The following is a 16,492-nucleotide window of genomic DNA, read 5'->3' on the forward strand; positions in this document are numbered from 1 at the left end:
GACCCTGGGCTCATGACCTGAGCCGAAGGCAGACGCTTTACAACTGAACCACCCGGGTGCCACCAGCAAAAAGCATTCTTAACTTTAGATAAATAAGTCCCTCTCCTCCTTCCTCATCTTCATTTTTTCCTCTGACTCACAGAGAAGCTGTATGCTCCAATTTTTTGGACAGTTCTCTACCTAAGTTCTTTCTTTGTATTATACCAAGGAAGGTCCCTTAAATATCCACAGAGTTGACCCTAAACTTTTGGGTTCCCTTTAGTATCTTGCTGATAATGTGAATGGTAACAGTGGTTTTCAAACTGCTTCATTTGGAGATGGGTGAGATTCTGCCTCCCCCATGTCCTATTCAACCACAACAGCTACACTTTCATTTATTTTACGTATTGGGCTTCCAAACAAAATTTCGTTTGTATAGAGGATTTCGAAGGAGAAGAGAGAGAGAGATTAAGAGAGAGAGAGACAGAGATTTTAAAATCGCTGCTTTAGATTCTGAGTGAAGTAAGTCCAAGAAGAATCACAAGTACCTCCAAATACAGCTCTGGGGACAGTGGGAAAAACCAATATCATGTCCCCTCCCCAGCTCCTCAAGATGTAGACAAGCCTGGGTCAGAACTGGAGCCATGGATCCTAATTCCCTGTGCAAAATGGAAGAGCATCAGGAAATAAGTTGCAAGTGGGCAGATGGATTACATTTTCTGGGTTAAGCATTTGCTCAGGACCTGGCAGTTCTCTGGGAGCCTGAAATGAACTGACACATATATTCACAACTGATTCTTGACAAAGGCGCAGATTCAATCAAAGGAGGAAAGATAGCCTTTTCAATAAGCGGTGCTGGAGCAACTGAATATCCATAGGCCAAAAAATGACCCCTAACCTAAACCACACATCTTATGCAGAAATTAACTAAAAAAATGGACAGTAGATGTAAGTGTAAAAGAGGTAAAAGGAAACATAGGAGAAGATATTGTGATCTTTGGCTAGGCAAAGAGTTCTTAGGTTTGACAACAAAAGTACCATCCGTAAAATAAAAAGAATAATAAATTGGACCTCATCAAAATAAAAAAACTTTTGCTTTGTTAGAGACCATGCAAGAGATATGGAAAGACAAGCTACAGAGTGGGAGAAAATATTTGCGAGCCACATATCTAACCAAAGACATATATAGAAGATAAAAACAACTGTTAAAACTCAACGTGAGAAAGAAAAAAAAAAAAGAATATGAACAAAAGACCCGAAGAGGGGCACCTGGGTGACTCAGTTGGTTAAGCGTCTAACTCTTGATTTCGGCTCAGGTCATGATCTCAGGGTGGTGAGATTGAGCCCCGTGTTGGGCTCCATGCTCACCGTGGAGTCCGCTTGAGATTCTCTCCTTCTCCCTGCCCCTCCCCCTGCTCATGCTCTGTCTCTAAAAAAAAAAAAAAAAAAAAGACCCGAAGAAACGTTTCGCTGAGGAGGAATTACAGATGTCAACTATGTATGTGAAAAGAAGTTTAACACCAGTAGCCATCAGGAAAAAGCAAATTAAAACCATAATGAGATACCACTACAAACCCCCAAGAATAGCTAAAATAAAAGGTAGCGAAAACACCAAATACTGGTGAGGACATAGATAAACTGGATCACTAATACTTTTCTAGCAAGAATGTAAAGAGTACCCCCACTCTGGAAAACAGTACTGCAATCTTTACAAACTAAACGTGCAATTGCCATACAACTCAGCAGTGGTACTCCTGAGCATTTATCCCAGAGAAATGTAAACTTATGTTCACACGAAAACCTACTGTATAGGAATGTTTATAGCGAGCTTAATTTGTAATAGCCCACAATGCCCTTCGATGGGTGAATAGTTAACCAAACTGTGGCATAACCGCACTACGGAATGTGGCTCAGCAATATAAAGGAGTGAACCTGCTGATGGGTGCGACAACCTGTACGAATCCCCAGGGAATTATGCTAAATGGGAAAGGCCAGTCCCAAAAGGTTACATACCGTATGATTCCATTTATATAACAGTCTTCAAATGATGAAATTGTAGAGATGGGAAAGAGATCATTGGTTGCCATGGGGGGTTTAGAGGTGGGAGACGAGGGGCTGTAGCTCTAAATGGGGTAGTGCAAGGGAGCCCTTTGATGGGGTACACAGGTCTGTATCTCAGCTGTGGTGATGGGCACACAAATATACTCAAATGGTGAAATCGCATAGGACTACGCACACGCACACGCAACACAGGTGCATGGAAAATGGCAAGATGTTACCATTGGGGGAAATTGAGTGAAGGGTACATCAGCACAAGTATTCCTCCTGATACTTCAGCTTCCTCTGAATCTGTAATTAGTTCAAAATAAAAATTAGAGAAAATACGAATTAAAAAAAACCCAGTCATCTGATGTTGCCCATTTCAGAGCCCAAGATGGCAAGAAAAGGAGTTAACTTTATCTCTTATCTTCTTACAGGATCTGTACCTGCCTCTGTCCTTGGATGACTCAGACTCACTTGGTGATTCCATGTGAAGGAGCAGAGAATGTTCAGAGTCCAGAGTACAAATCCAAGCTTACCGTTACAATAGGGTACTTCTGCTCAAGTGTCCAACAGGGCTATTGGTGCTTTCAGGTTTTTATTTGTTGTCGTTGTTATTTTTAAAAACACACTGTAATATGTTGGGTTTATGTTCCTGTGATTTCTCCTCTGGGCCACTGATCCACAGTTACCAATAATAAGAGATAGATCGATAACCATCCTTCGGGGTAACTTTCCGGGGATGCAAAATGTCCTAGTCCATGACCTTTCTATTGAAAACTTAGGCGCCTGCGTTATTTCTCTCCCGTCTCACTTTGCTCATACACGACAGTCTTCCTTCTGTAGAGGGTTGTGTACATACATAGCACTTAAAATGCATATGTGGGAAAGAAATTCATTGGCAAATCCAAGAGTGACAAACACAAGTGCCCCTTGTCTCCCGATCTCAAGAATGCTGGAGGATCCTGAGAGGGCAGCAAGGCAGCTCCCCAGCCTCGCTCTTCACTCCCAGCTGAGCCTCCAGTTTGTCGTCTAGCACCAATTCTGGCTGTCAAGGGGGAGAAACACCAGCAACTTGTAATTCTGACACCAGATGCTTAGGACCCCGGTGCAGGGCTAGCAAGAGAGAAACCAGGCAGAACTGAGAAACACTGTAGGCGTTTCGGCAGAGTTTCTAAAGCACAGCAAATTTCTTGTCGATCTCTCCAGTGGGGCAATTTGGAATCAATAAGCAATTAAGAGTTGGCGGTGAGGGACTTCATATGCCCGATTCCTCTAGGAGACTGTCTAACATAGCGAGTTATTACACAAACGGTATGGTATCCATCTATCTCTGGTCTATTGAATGCCTTGTAAACAGCCAACACTGAAAACACTGTGAGAATTTGTTTTCAGGTCTGACACCTTTCGGTCGCTTTTTATAGCAAGAAAACCAATATCCTTTTTATAAAACTTCGTGTCTGTACTGCAGGAGCAAACTCTTCAGGCTCCTTTTTTATAAACTGGTGATTTTTCTTTTGTCTAAAAAACACATGCAGAAAATTTACCAAAAAAAAAAAAAATGCAGAAGAATAACGTAGTTTAGAAATCATGCTGTCACTGCCAAACAGAAACCTCCAGGAGGACACAAAATGAATAGCAGAGGCCAATTCAATAGAATCAGTCTTTTGATAACTTTTTAACAGTTATGCTTACATTAATAATTTCAGCGTGGACCAGACATTCTAATTATATTTTAAAGGAAATGTTACGGCATATTTTAAGCAACTCTTTTTTTATCTGTGATCCTGATATTTCATACTGAAGACATAGAAACCTCTCGCTTGTCTTTAACGCTCGAGAGGATTTCTCTTTGCTAAGGACCGACCATTCGCAATAGTTCTCAGTCTTTGAGGTACCGGTTCATAACACTGCCTTTTGTCTGTAATCATAGCCCATTACGGCAAAGACGACTAAATTGAAGAGAAAGCCATGCATGCCAATTCTGTGTTTGCTTTTAGCAGATAATGAAGATTTTTTCCTTATTTCTTTGTAATTGTTCGGATAGTTTGCGAGGTGCAGCACTCAGCCAGGCTGCGGTTTGGCTCCTGAGTGACTTGCAGTTGTTCCTCCACTTGAACTGGAATGAGCGTGGGGTGTGTGTGCGTATGTGTGTGCACCCGCAGTTGCTTCAGAATTAGGAGATACTACAGGATACCCCACGTGGATCCGTGGCAACTTGGTGGCATTGCTGATGTGGGAGGGAACTCGGTGGTGGAAGGGGTAGCTCAGATCCTCCTAGACAAGCTTCAGATGACCTTAGCTACAAGAAATATGTTTGGTTCAAGGAAAGTCCTGATGATGGTAGTACTGATTCCTGGTTAAATTGGTCCCCGAGGAACCCCAAATCATGAGAATCTCTCTTTGCCCCTCTCCTTTACGTGTAGGCCTGTTGGAAACCATGACGAAGCCGATTTTTCTTACCCCCTACTTCCTTCTGGAAGCTCAAGGTTTTCCTTAGTGCCTCCCAGAACAATTTGTAGTTAATTGGGGAAAACTGGTACTCGGGATCGTAGGGGTGGCGGGGCAGAGGCAGGGTAGAGAGAGTGGTGGTAGAAGGTCTATTTTTTAATCTTCAGGCCAGACCCCCAAAGATTCCACTCTCTCCAGATCTCATTTAGCCCAGTTCCTTCCATTTAAGATGAGACAGAGGCTGAGGCAGCTAACTAACATGCTGGTGAGGATCAAGACCAGAGGAGGAGTTCAGATTTTCTCCTGTCCAGGCCCTGTGCTACCTCCCTGAGCATTTCCTCACTGGTGGCGGGTGTACTAAATGGACACATTTTCTTTGATCCAACAGTCTTCAGTCATAAAACTAGATTTTGCATCTTTCTTTGAATCAATTATAAGAGAACATTTCTGTACTGCCACTTCAGGGGGCTTGGTCTTGTTCCAAAATGCAAGCCTTTAATGATTGCATTTTAAATTAGCTCATTTTCAAGGCAGAAGAAGAAATTGTAACTGAGCGCCTTCACCCCTGTCATTCATGCCGGATTTTGCCCAATCCAGTTTTACCCCTAAAGTCCCATTGTGTTACCTTCTGCACACTCAGCAAATATCAAGTCATTCAGCGAGCATCTGCCACCACTCTCCCCATCCTCCCTCCCTCTTTTACGCACGTGCGTGCACACACGTGCGCGAGTGCTCACATGCGCGTGCGCACGCACACACACACACACACACACACACACAGTCCATCTGTTGCTTGTTCCTACCTCCTGATTTTTCTCCCTTACAGAAATAGAAATAGGGACAAAGAAGGGGAAAATGTATATATGGGGGCTGGGCTGAACAACTTCATAAGTAGTGTTAGATAGAGGTAAATTGAGAGAAGATTTCCTTTTCTCTTCACTGTTTTGGAAAGGATAGCCATTAGCATGACTGCTTTGTGTCCTTAAGGACTTTAGTATTAGCCTAGATTGAATCATAGAGATTTCTAGCTGGAAGGAACCTTAGGATCACATCATCTACTCCAAATTCCACATTTTCAGGCCAGGAACGGCGATGCAGAGGTAAAGTAATTTCCCCAAGGTCACACAGCTGGCTAGGGGCAGGGCTGGGATTAGAACTCACATCTCTTGGCTCTTATTCCAGGGCCTTTTCCCACTGAACTGTATTGCCTTCCATTAGGCTCCTGAGAATTCTTTCCCAGGGTCATGTTGCATCTTGGAGCCATATGCTGCTGCCCTGAGCTCAGTGGGAAATCCACCCAGCAACCTAATACGGCTCTTTCTCCCTGTGTTCACATGGTTCCCATCCACATGGACCGCAGATGTCCCCAAAGAGAAGGAGACATTGAGGACCCACAGGAACAATGAGGTCCCTGACCTTGTCCACCCAACACAGAGGATCACTGCCCCACCTCGAGGAGCCCTCAGCCCTCTGAGCTCCTGCCCTGCCCAGTTGAAATGGGGGGAGACTGATTTTTTTCCCTGTCAGCTCACCTCATCTCATCTCCTACTGGTTGGGTCTTCATAGGCTGAGGGAAATGTTTCTTGTTCCCAGAGCAGCGAAAGGAAGGAAGAACAGAACCATAGCTTTGTTCATCCTGACATCCCGAGACGGCTTTTCAGTATGTTTTAAATGACTATGGCTGCCATTCACTGGTAATGATTTCTTTTAAAATATGGGAGAGAGGCTAGCTAGAGAAAAGAGCCTGGTCTCGACGTGGTGGTTCCCATCCACAATGTTCCCATAGCCATCCTGCCCCAGTGGGGACAATTTCCAGGTATAACCAAGGGGCTTTGTAACTAAAATGCAGCCTGGCTGATGGTAAACATCGGCTCCTTGTGTTTGCACTAAAATAGCAAGCTATGTGCTCTACACACCATACTCCTCTTCTTGTGTACATTGCTTGTTCCTGTGGCCTCCAAGGCAGAAACCAGGGCAACCAGGTCTGAACACGTGGTTTGCCTCACAGCAAGGTTCCTCCTGGGAACTGAGGGGTATTCATTAGTTCAGGTCCAAGAGACCTCCCTCTGGGCTTACCCCACTTCTCAGGAAATTCTCTCTTCTTCCTGCTTCTCTTCCCCAATCGGAAGGAACCAAGGAACCTTAAAGTGGATGTAGAGTTCTAAGAAGAAGGAAAATAGAAGGGGTCTGAGCCCCCTGGATCCTTCTTTGGATCACCCAGCCCAAGTCTTAGATCAGCAATCCGGTGCTTGCCTTGGACAAAATTGTGTCTACTTCTCCAGTCCCTTCAATACTCTGGCAGGACATGCCCTCAATCCCCCTCAGATTTGCTTCTAAATAGCTTTTCTTTTTTAAAAACACGTCTCACTGGGACAAGGGAAAAAGCATGCCCATGTGCCCCAGATGAGCTCCAGCACACTGATGAGAATGTTTTCAAAGATCAGCCTACCTCCGAAACATCTATGCCAAGAGACATCTCTGGATAGATGCCCCAGGGCAGTGGGGTTTGAATGACCTCCTTTGCTACCCAAGTCACTCTGGGGACTAAAAGGTATTGGAGATTTATTTTTTGAAGAAGGCCATTGGAACCTGTCCTTGGCCACAAAGGGCCACTTGAATCTCCAAGGCCAGGCCTCAGTCATGCATTGCCCTCATTGCATTCAGGGATTTGGCTCTTAGGCCCAGGCTGTTTTCATCAGTAAACCGTCAGTATTTTGAAGCTCATCTGAGATGTGGGGGCCTTAAGGGTCCCCTGTTTTGGGACCTGGGATCCAGGGAGAATGAAGTCCCAGACGTTGATCTGCCAAAGGTGATCTGAGACCTCCTGTGTAGCAATGGAACCGTCACACTTCTGCCACTGCCCTAAGGAGGGGGACCTCTTATGTAGCGTTGGCCAATGGGACATTTTGTGATTCCATATGGGGTTTCCTCTTCCTTATCGGTGTGGCCCCCTGGAGCAAGGATACTGCATTGATTCCTGGTGCCTACCTTTTGGCGGGAGAGGCGTCTCTAACAAGCTCTCTGGCTCTTGGTGGCCCAGACCCAGTCTAGTGCTGTTAATATTCAGTGGATTGCCCTAAAGGCTGTGATTATGGACCAAGACAACACTGGCCATTTCTTAAAAGTGAGTCCCAATTTTATTCTTCTGTCTCTTCAGGAAAAGGAGACTTTTTCCTCTGTCTCCCCCACCCTGGTCCCTAGAGCTTATCCCCATCCCCAAAGATGTGGTGTGGCCTTGACAGTCAACCTCTTGGTGTTGCTGTTGCTTCCTGCTTGTTTCTCATGAAGGATCCATGCAGACCTCCCGCTTTGGCTCAGGTGGTGTGATGTGACACTGGCTATCACACGACAAGACTCTGGAACCTGCTTCAAACTGCCTACCGTTGTATCCCTGAGTTTATAGGCTTTGGCATCTTCTGGAATCGGATGGAATCTTGTCTTACCTTAGATGCCTGGGGCTGGGGGATGGGGAGTATAGAATTCCCTTTGGGAATTAAGGCATCTTCCTGCTCCCGATTAGAAGGACAGGCTAGTGGGGAGAGGTCAGATAACACAACGGAAGTCAGAGCAAACAACTTGTGAACTAAGGCACAAACGTGGGGGCGTGGAAACTTCTCATTTCTGGGTTAATAACCTGAGAGGAATCAATGTCTTTTCTCCACTCTCTACCTCCCCTGTGTATCTCTTTGTCTTCTCTTTCTCTCTCTAGTTCACTAGAATTGCTCTGTTATCATTCTCTCCTTCCAGAGTACAAATGCCCATCCCTTGTCCTTTGCAATTCTCTCTCTTGTTTGTTGTCTCCCGTTTTATTCCTTCCTTCTTCCATGTCTAGGTATTGGGCATGCCCACATGCCTCTTCTTAGCCCTGGGATTTTGCCTTGGTGATGCGAAGTTATTTCTGGACTCGACCAGCGCTGATCCCACCCCAGTCCAGTCAGAAGTGTGGCGGTTGAAATCAATCTGATCCTGGCTCTTTCTTCTCCATTTTCAGTTGTGATTCCCCAAAGATCTTCACAAGCAGTTTCCTTACAGCTCATGTATCTTTGGGTCTTTGCCTTCCAAGCACTGTACAGAGCACTCTGTGGTTCTTTTTTAGTCTGCCATTTTGTGGAACAATGAAGTGTGCTCAGAGAAATAATCAGCTGAACAGAAAAATCCACCCATGGATTCTTATCAGCTAAATACGATTAACTGATTTTGTTTGATTCGCTCATACTTTAAAAAGCTGCAATATAATATAATGAGAGACCACAGGTCATTTCTGCTGTCATTTGGTTTGGCCGGGTGGGGGCTTCGGCGGGGGGGGAGCAACTCGGTTCAATTTTACCCCATGACGCATTAAGCTGTCCCTACCAACCTTATGTTTGGGGCTTGCCAACTGTTGAACTGTTTTAGCTAAACTGATAGGCAGTCGGGATTGATTTCAATGGAAAGGGTAATTAACAAACCCCTACTACAGAGAGAAACATTCACTTAATTAAAATGTATTCGTCCTTCTGTTACTAAATTCACCTAAACATTTACTCTTGACTCCCAACTGTTCCTATCCCTGTGCAGGCAGTCCATATAAGAGTAATTAGTGGGCCTCAAGAAGTCAGCTTGTAGGTGCTAATTTATTCAACAGGGTGAGCAGCCCGTGGGGATGTCATATGGAATGCCCTTTCCGATGGCTTTTCTTTATAAGTTCTCTTAAAGGGATTTGAGCGAGTAGGAAGTTATACCAAAACGTCTCCCATGTACGGTCCTGCAATATATTGCAGCTTGAAGCCAATGATCCCTTATGACTTGTATACAACTAATGCATGTTTTGATTGAAGTTTGCATTTCTCATGTGTGGTAAGTTCTTTAAAAAAAAAAAAAGTTTCGGGTCACCTTTTTGTGCCATTAAACTTGTACAGAAAACGCTTTTATGGCCATTTTCAAAGGGAGAAAGTTTAAAATGGAAACAGCCCACCCTTTCTGCCCTATAGCTCTAGTTAGAACTCAGTAAGTGTAGCAAAAGCAGCTGTAATTGGTGGTTGTAGTATTAGAGGCGTTTAGCTTGCTAGTGACTAGCTTTGGAGAGTAAATGCATGGTATTGTACATCACATTTCCTAAATAACTCATCTTAACCTCTGAAAAGAATATATTCTTCCCTCTGGTCCCTCTTCCCTGCCCCTGCCCGCTCCCTCCCCCTGCTCCCAGGTGTCTCACAGTTGTAAATAACTGATTTGGGGGCCAATGCTTTTTGCCAAGTCAAGTCAGCAAAGAACAAACCGGCCAAAAAGGGGGGAAAGGCATTTCTCAACAGTCTCTTCGGCAGCTAGTGACCATTTCTCAAGGAATGACGTTATGATCAAAGACTCAACTTCCCTTTGCATTAAAAATAATCGGTGGCAGCTGGAGAATGTGTTTGACCATTTGCTTATTACATTGTGGAGTTGAATAGTTTTCAGAATCGCGTGTCATTGAAAGACAGTGGACAACGATGTTCCTTTATCCCTGCAGCAGTTTTGAGGTATTTGGAGACCTCACAAGGTTCTGCTTGACCAACAAGCAATACTTATTAAGAAGGAAAAAGTGAAACGGAGAAAGACAACAGATAACTTAGGGACTTTTTAGCTGCCCCCTTAGAAGAGTTCTAGCTGTAAAAGACAAGGACATGTGCATATATATGCATTGCCCACCCCCAGGTTTCCCAGGCAATGCCCAGACTGTGATTCTAAAGTAGTGTTCCAAGAAGGCACTCTCTCCTTTTTGGTTTGCTGTTCCCACTTGGACTGGTAGGTTTGATGAGGCTCATGTAAAACCAGCTGGAGCAGACCCTTTTCATCTCCTGTGCCTGTTAATATCCCTCTCCCTCCCTCCACGATTTCATGAGGGCTTTCTTTGGTTAGAGGACTTCAAAGTCTAGAGAAGTTCCCCATGTGTGTAACGTGTTGTGAACTGTGAGTGCTGCAGATTCACGGCATTCAATACCAGGCGGCCGAAGAGCTGCTCTTGCAATCATTTTGGCTCTCAAGCTCTGTTCTTCATCTCATTCTCATTTCTGTGTACATTTGCAAGATGTGTGTAATGCCATTTTCCAAAAATAAAATTTGATTTCAATATTTCTGGCTGACAGTGTCCTTTTTTTTTTTTTTAAGCATTGAACCAATGATCATATAACTGCAAAATGTCTGAGCTGGAAGAAAACCTAGACGTTCATCCGTCCAACCCCTTAATTTCATAGATGAGGAAGCTGACGATCGATATATGATGGAAACGCCACAATTAACAGCACACCACATTTACACCATATAAGATCCCAGTATCTCTTCCAGAATGGAGCAGGAATCAAATGGCTTCTTTTTATGTATAAGATGCTTTGACCAAGGTCAGCCTTGGTCATCAGAATAGGTCACTTCTAGTCCTGTGTTTGCAGAGGCCCAAGAAAGACTCCACGTGGGTACCTTGCAAATACCTCTACCTCTAGTCCCTGCCTGCAAATTCCCAATCCGTTGATGGTGCAGCTACTCTCGGGGAGAGGGGACACCTAAATATCTTACTCACCCTCAAGCATAAATGACTAATTAAATAATGTTCTCAGGGGAGAACACAAGGCGCTGGGCTTGCAAAGAGGTTGATTGAAAGGGAGGAAGGAAAGGTTACAGAAAGAGGAGGCTGAGCTCTTGGAAAACAGTGTGAGCAGTCTCACAGTGAGGGCCAACCTTGAAAAACCCAGTATCCTGGGTATTCCGTGGACTGAGATGGTTAGGAATTTTCCTTTCCTCCGTACAGCATTTTATCAACTAGCCCCACGCCATTACTCTGGTTGAGACAAAAAAAAAAAAAGTAAATGGGATGGGAATTCTTAGTGTTCTTAATCCAAATACAACAATCAGACTGGCCAGGTTAACCTTCCTGCCCACTATTGCCAGACCGTCCTTCTCGCTGATCTTTCAAGACGTTGCTTTCTCCCAGCTTGGTCTATCCTGGTCTCCACTGCAAGTAGATTCTTTCTAAAAGATCGTTTTGACGTTGTCATTTCTCTGACCAGGAATTTATGACGGTTGTCTACTGTCCATCAGATCAAGTCCAACTCGTCCGTGTGGTTTTCATTAAGACATCTCTGGAGTGCTATGTTCCAGGTACTTTGCCAATTGCTGGGCCTTGGGTTTAAGAGTTTTAGTCCAGGGAAGGCAGACCTGTAAATAAATGAGTCTGGTGCCAAGGAGCAAGTACGATGGGAACACCAGTGATGGGATAATTAATGTCCTGGGATGGTGAAGATTAGGAAAACTTCACAGAACTGGCAGCATTTGAGAGCAGACTCAGAGTTTGTTTTTTTGTTTTTTTTTTTAAGATTTTATTTATTTATTTGACAGAGAGAGACAGCGAGAGCAGGCACACAAGCAGGGGGAGTGGGAGAGGGAGAAGCAGGCTTCCTCCTGAGCAGGGAGCCCGCTGTGGGACTCGATCCCAGGACCCTGGGATCATGATCCGAGCCGAAGGCAGACGCTTAACGACTGAGCCACCCAGGCGCCCCAGACTCAGAGTTTTTGAGGTGGGCACAGAGTGTTCCTACCAGAGGGAAGAGCATGAGGAATGGCAGAAAAAGCAAGACCCTCTCTAAGAACTGAAGATTACCTGAGGTGGCAAGGTTGTAGGTCCAGTACATAGGGTTCTGGGAGGCAATACAAGTGCCTAGTCTGGAATTACAGTTTGGGTGGTTGACTAGTGGTTCCCGAGTGTTGGTACGGCAACCAATGGCAGTCTGTAATAAAGTTTTCTACCAGACTGTGGTGAAAAGAGAGATTTAAGGATAATACAGTGTGGGGGTTTCTTTTCATAGAAATAAATTACTCCATGTAGAGGACTAGAAGACAGGTGCATGTTGGTTTTTTAATGTCCTAGCAAGGCAAAATCAAAAGTGAGTAAAACCGGGAGGGGCTCAAATCCAGTCTAGCTCTCTTTATTTCCTTTCTTTTCTAATTTTGATCATCTGTGAAGTTTGGAAGCATGGCAGCCAATGGTTTAGACTAAAAGAACGGACAAATGGAGAAGCAGGTGGGGGCTGAGTTGTAAGGAAAAAGATGTGTGGTATTCAAAGGAAGTTCTTTCTTTGAGCCTAAACATTCTCTCCTGTTAGCCCTCCACCTTCCCCACACTCCCTTCCTCTCTCTCCCTTCTTCCCTCGGTCCTCCCCACCTCCCTCTCTTTTTTCTCTTTTGATGATTTCCTTCTTTCAACAGTTGCTGCTGAAAGCCTTCTCCACTCCAGGCTCTATGCTAGGGGCCTGTGGATACAGGGATGAAACGGGGTTTTCGGCCTTCAGGGTGCTCATATTGCAAAGCAGTGCATCAGCACCACCTAGGAACATGTCAGAAATGCAAGTCCCCCACATACACTGGATCAGAAACTCTGAGAGTGGGGCCCGGTGATTCTTGTTTTAACAAGGCCTCCAGTGGATTCTGAGGCCCTCTCTCATTTGAGAACCCCTGCTTTTGTGAATTCCATTTCCTTTATCCCTAGGACCCAGTGAGGACCTAAATAGCATATTATGATCTCCTGGGCCATTTGGATTCGAGTTTGCATCTTGTCCAGAAGAACAAAGAGGCTAGAAATTCTGGTCAGATCTCTCTATGTTTAGTTTTCTGATGAAAGACTGCATTTCCAAGCTTGAGAAAAGTCTTGCATAGGTAAAGACATACTGAGACTGAGTCTTTGCAGCTGTTGCAAGAGTCTGGATGGAGACAGGAGGAGACCCAGAATTAAGGCCAGATCAGGGGTGGTAGAGAGGAAGGATGGGGCCAATGTGCTGTTGATACGGAAGTGTCAGGATGCGGTGGACGGGCTGGACACATGGAGGAGATGCGAGAGAAGGAAAGCCACGACTTGACTTGAATCATTCTGTCCTAGCTTCCTCTGTTCCTAGACATGATCCTGCGTGCCGGACAGCTCAGTAGCATCCCTCTCATCCACCTCCTCCTTTGACTTGGGCCCTGGCTACGCAATGCTCATTCACACCTCACTCTTGCTGACAGAGTCTACCCTTCTTTCTCTGCCCAGAAAAATACCCTCTGAATGCCCTTCCACATTCTCTCCACCTGTCTAAATCTCAGAGGTAGCCAAAACCTACCAGCAACGGAACTTAAGGCATATTTATAAGAAAAACAAACCCAAACATGGAGGAAAACTGGCAACTTTTCTCTCTCCTGAACTTTCCAGGGCAGTCCTGATCTTATGTAATTTTTGTTTTTCCTTTTCCAAATAAAGGTGATTTGTTAAACATGTAACTAAATGTGATTTCATTTTTTTAGACCTTTCTTTAAAATTTTATATAAATACACTCACAAATTGGAAAACATCCCTTGTCAGGACACACATCCGCACTGAGGGTTTGGAAAATCTGATCCCTTTCCGGGAGAGGCTTTCCCCAGGCTGGCTTGTCGACTCATCTGGCCCCCCTGGCCTCCATCCTCTTGCCAGTGTTAGGAGAGACACTGCCCTTCCATCTCTAATCCTTGCCTTTCAATACTCCAAGAGGGTCTTTCAGATCATCTAGTTATATCAAGCCTGACTGCATCAAGGAGACAGTCTTGAGTAAGTAGGTAATTTCTCTTTGAACCCTGGAGACTGCTGATTTTCTCCAATCAAGAAGACTTGGTTTAAGTTGTTGTAATCCCTCTTCCTTTTCCCCCACCTGCATGGCCCTGGATGATTCTGAAAATACTTTACCCAATTTAGAGAGGGATAAGTCCTGGAGGTCTGCATTATGTACCACTACTTACTATCGCCCGTAATGAACCAGTTACACACAGAATTGCAGAATGTCAAAGGTGGAAGGGCCCTTAGAAACCACTTGTCCAATGTTTCCCAAACTTCCCCAGGGATGTGAGTCAATTGGGCTACTTGCTACAAATACAAGTTCTGGGACCCCATCCCATTCCCACTTCATTAGCCTCTCCAGGACAGCGGCCAGGCAAACTGTACGTTTAACAAGAGCTTCAGTGATTCTTTCATCTGGGAAGTTCACAGCGCTCCCCCAGACTTTACTGTGGATGGAATCACCTGAAGATCTTGTTAAAATGCAGCTTCTGATTTACAAGGTTTGGGGCGGGACCCAGATTCTGCATTTCCAACAAGCCACCTGCTAATGCCCCGTGGCTCCTAGCCCGCAGACCATGTTTCCAGCAGCAAAACCTTACGTCCATTGTTCTAGAAGAGGAGGAAACTGAGGCCCAGGGCAAGAAAGGAAGTTGCCCACAGGGCAGCACTTGGCCAAGGTCGACTAGCACGGAGGACTCCAGACTCCCAGGCCAGTGCTTTTTCCACATGACCAAGCTGCCTATCACCAGCAGCTACTAAAAGCAGCCCAGCTGCAATGGTACTGTTTCCAATCAAAGGCTAATTGGAAAAATGATGTTTCCTGAAAGGGGAGCAGCCCTGGCTTGTCTCAGTAATGAGTGGGCACACTGGCAGGGTGTGGGGGAAGACAAAGTGTGGGGGAGGGGAGAGAATTTACGTCTCATTTTAATTGAAGAAATGAGCCAAGTTCCCCTCACGAGGAGCCTGAGGGCTTAAGGTCACACCATGTCCGCCGCCCGTCCTTCAGGAAAAGTACTAAACTAAACTACACCGAACCACCCAACCAAGCAAAAACCCATCATCCAGAGCCTCGGGAAAGGGCTATGACGGAGGTCCTGCAAGGAGCCGGGAGAGCCCAGAGGAGGGGCAGTCTGGTGCTGCGCTGGAGTGATGAAGGCTGCTAGATATTAGAGTTAGTATAATTAAGGATTAATGATGAAAAATGAGCTAAGAATTACCCTGCCTGGAATAAATCTTCATGTTAATGGTCCCCTTCAGGCACAGGCTTCACTGAGGAGATGTAACCTGAGCTGAGGCTTAAACAAGTTGGAGTTTGTTAGGTGATGAGGGGAGGAGGGGAGGACAGGAGGGCGGGGGCATGGCAGCCAGAAAGGCCAGTGTGAACAAAGGCAACGAGGTGCGAGCCCTGTCCACTGTGTCCGGGATCAGAAAGTCCTCCAGTGAGGTGGACGGACCCCCCCGGTGCAGAGGGCAGGCCTGTGAGTAGATTAAGACCACATTGGGGAGGCGAAGTGGGGTTCGGTCATTTGCTGCCTGCCACCGTCCTGGGCTCTCGCGGGGAAACAGATGGGGTCCCTGACCTCCCAGAACTCCAAGGCTATAGCTGAAGGAGGGCGGTAATTGGAACAGGGCGCCGAGTGCCGTGACCTGAGAAAGAACAAAATGGCAGAGGAAGCACGTGGTCACCCAATTCAGCTTGGCGGGGGGAGGTGAGGAGCACCTTCCCAGAGGAAGTGACATCTTCACAGAGGCTTAAAGATGAATACAAGTTAGCCCAGAGGGGGAGGAATGTTCCAGGTTGGAGGAAGAGCATATGTTAAGGCCCTGAGAGCACCGTTTGGTGGAGCAACTGAAGGAAGGCCTATATGGCCCAAGTGTGGAGTATGATGGAGGAGAGGTGGTGAGAGGTGACACCAGAGAGGCCGACAGAGGCCAGACCTCGTGGGGCCTGGAAGCCACATTAAGGAGTTTGAACTTCCCTCCTGAAGAGCACCCAGGGAGTCATTAAAGAGTTTTAAGCAGGAGAGTGAGATGAGCAGATAAAAGTTGTGGCTAGATCACTCCTGCTGCTGCCAGGAGACTGGACAGGAGGGACACAAGAGCCGGAGGCGAGCAGTGTGTGGGGGAGGGCGGCAAGTGGGGTTGTCCCGATCCACGGAAGAACTGATGGCAGCTTGGACAGGGGTAGGTGGCAGTGTAGACTAGAAGGAGGGGAAAACTGGCTCCACCCCTCAAGAGGTGGAATCTACAGGCTTGGTGAAGGATTAAATCTGTGGGAGGGTGAGGGAGAAAGGTTTTGGTTCTGGATGGAGGGAGGTGAAGTAGGAGAATAGGAAGAACTCTGGGCCAGGAGGAGCCAAGTGTCTCTGAAAGGTGTCACTGAGGGAGGGACGTTTGGGGACCTCCCGTCAGGCAGCGGCAGACTTTCATAGAACCTGGGCTGCTTCTTCG

General features: G+C 45.9%; 1 protein-coding gene across 1 annotated transcript in view; it reads left to right on the forward strand.

Annotated features, from left to right (window-relative positions):
- The window catches only part of DCX (doublecortin), a 130,646-nt gene extending 128,133 nt beyond the window's left edge, over positions 1-2,513 (forward strand). The window contains exon 7 of the mRNA XM_088028540.1: positions 2,457-2,513. Coding sequence (XP_087884666.1) covers positions 2,457-2,513 — 57 coding nt within the window. The remainder of the gene's footprint in view (positions 1-2,456) is intronic.
- The last annotated feature ends 13,979 nt before the right edge of the window (positions 2,514-16,492 follow it).

This window comes from Eumetopias jubatus, unplaced genomic scaffold (assembly GCF_037043125.1).
Source record: "Eumetopias jubatus isolate StellerSeaLion01/CBP00866 unplaced genomic scaffold, mEumJub1_p1.0 scaffold_11, whole genome shotgun sequence".
NCBI lineage: Eukaryota > Metazoa > Chordata > Mammalia > Carnivora > Otariidae > Eumetopias > Eumetopias jubatus.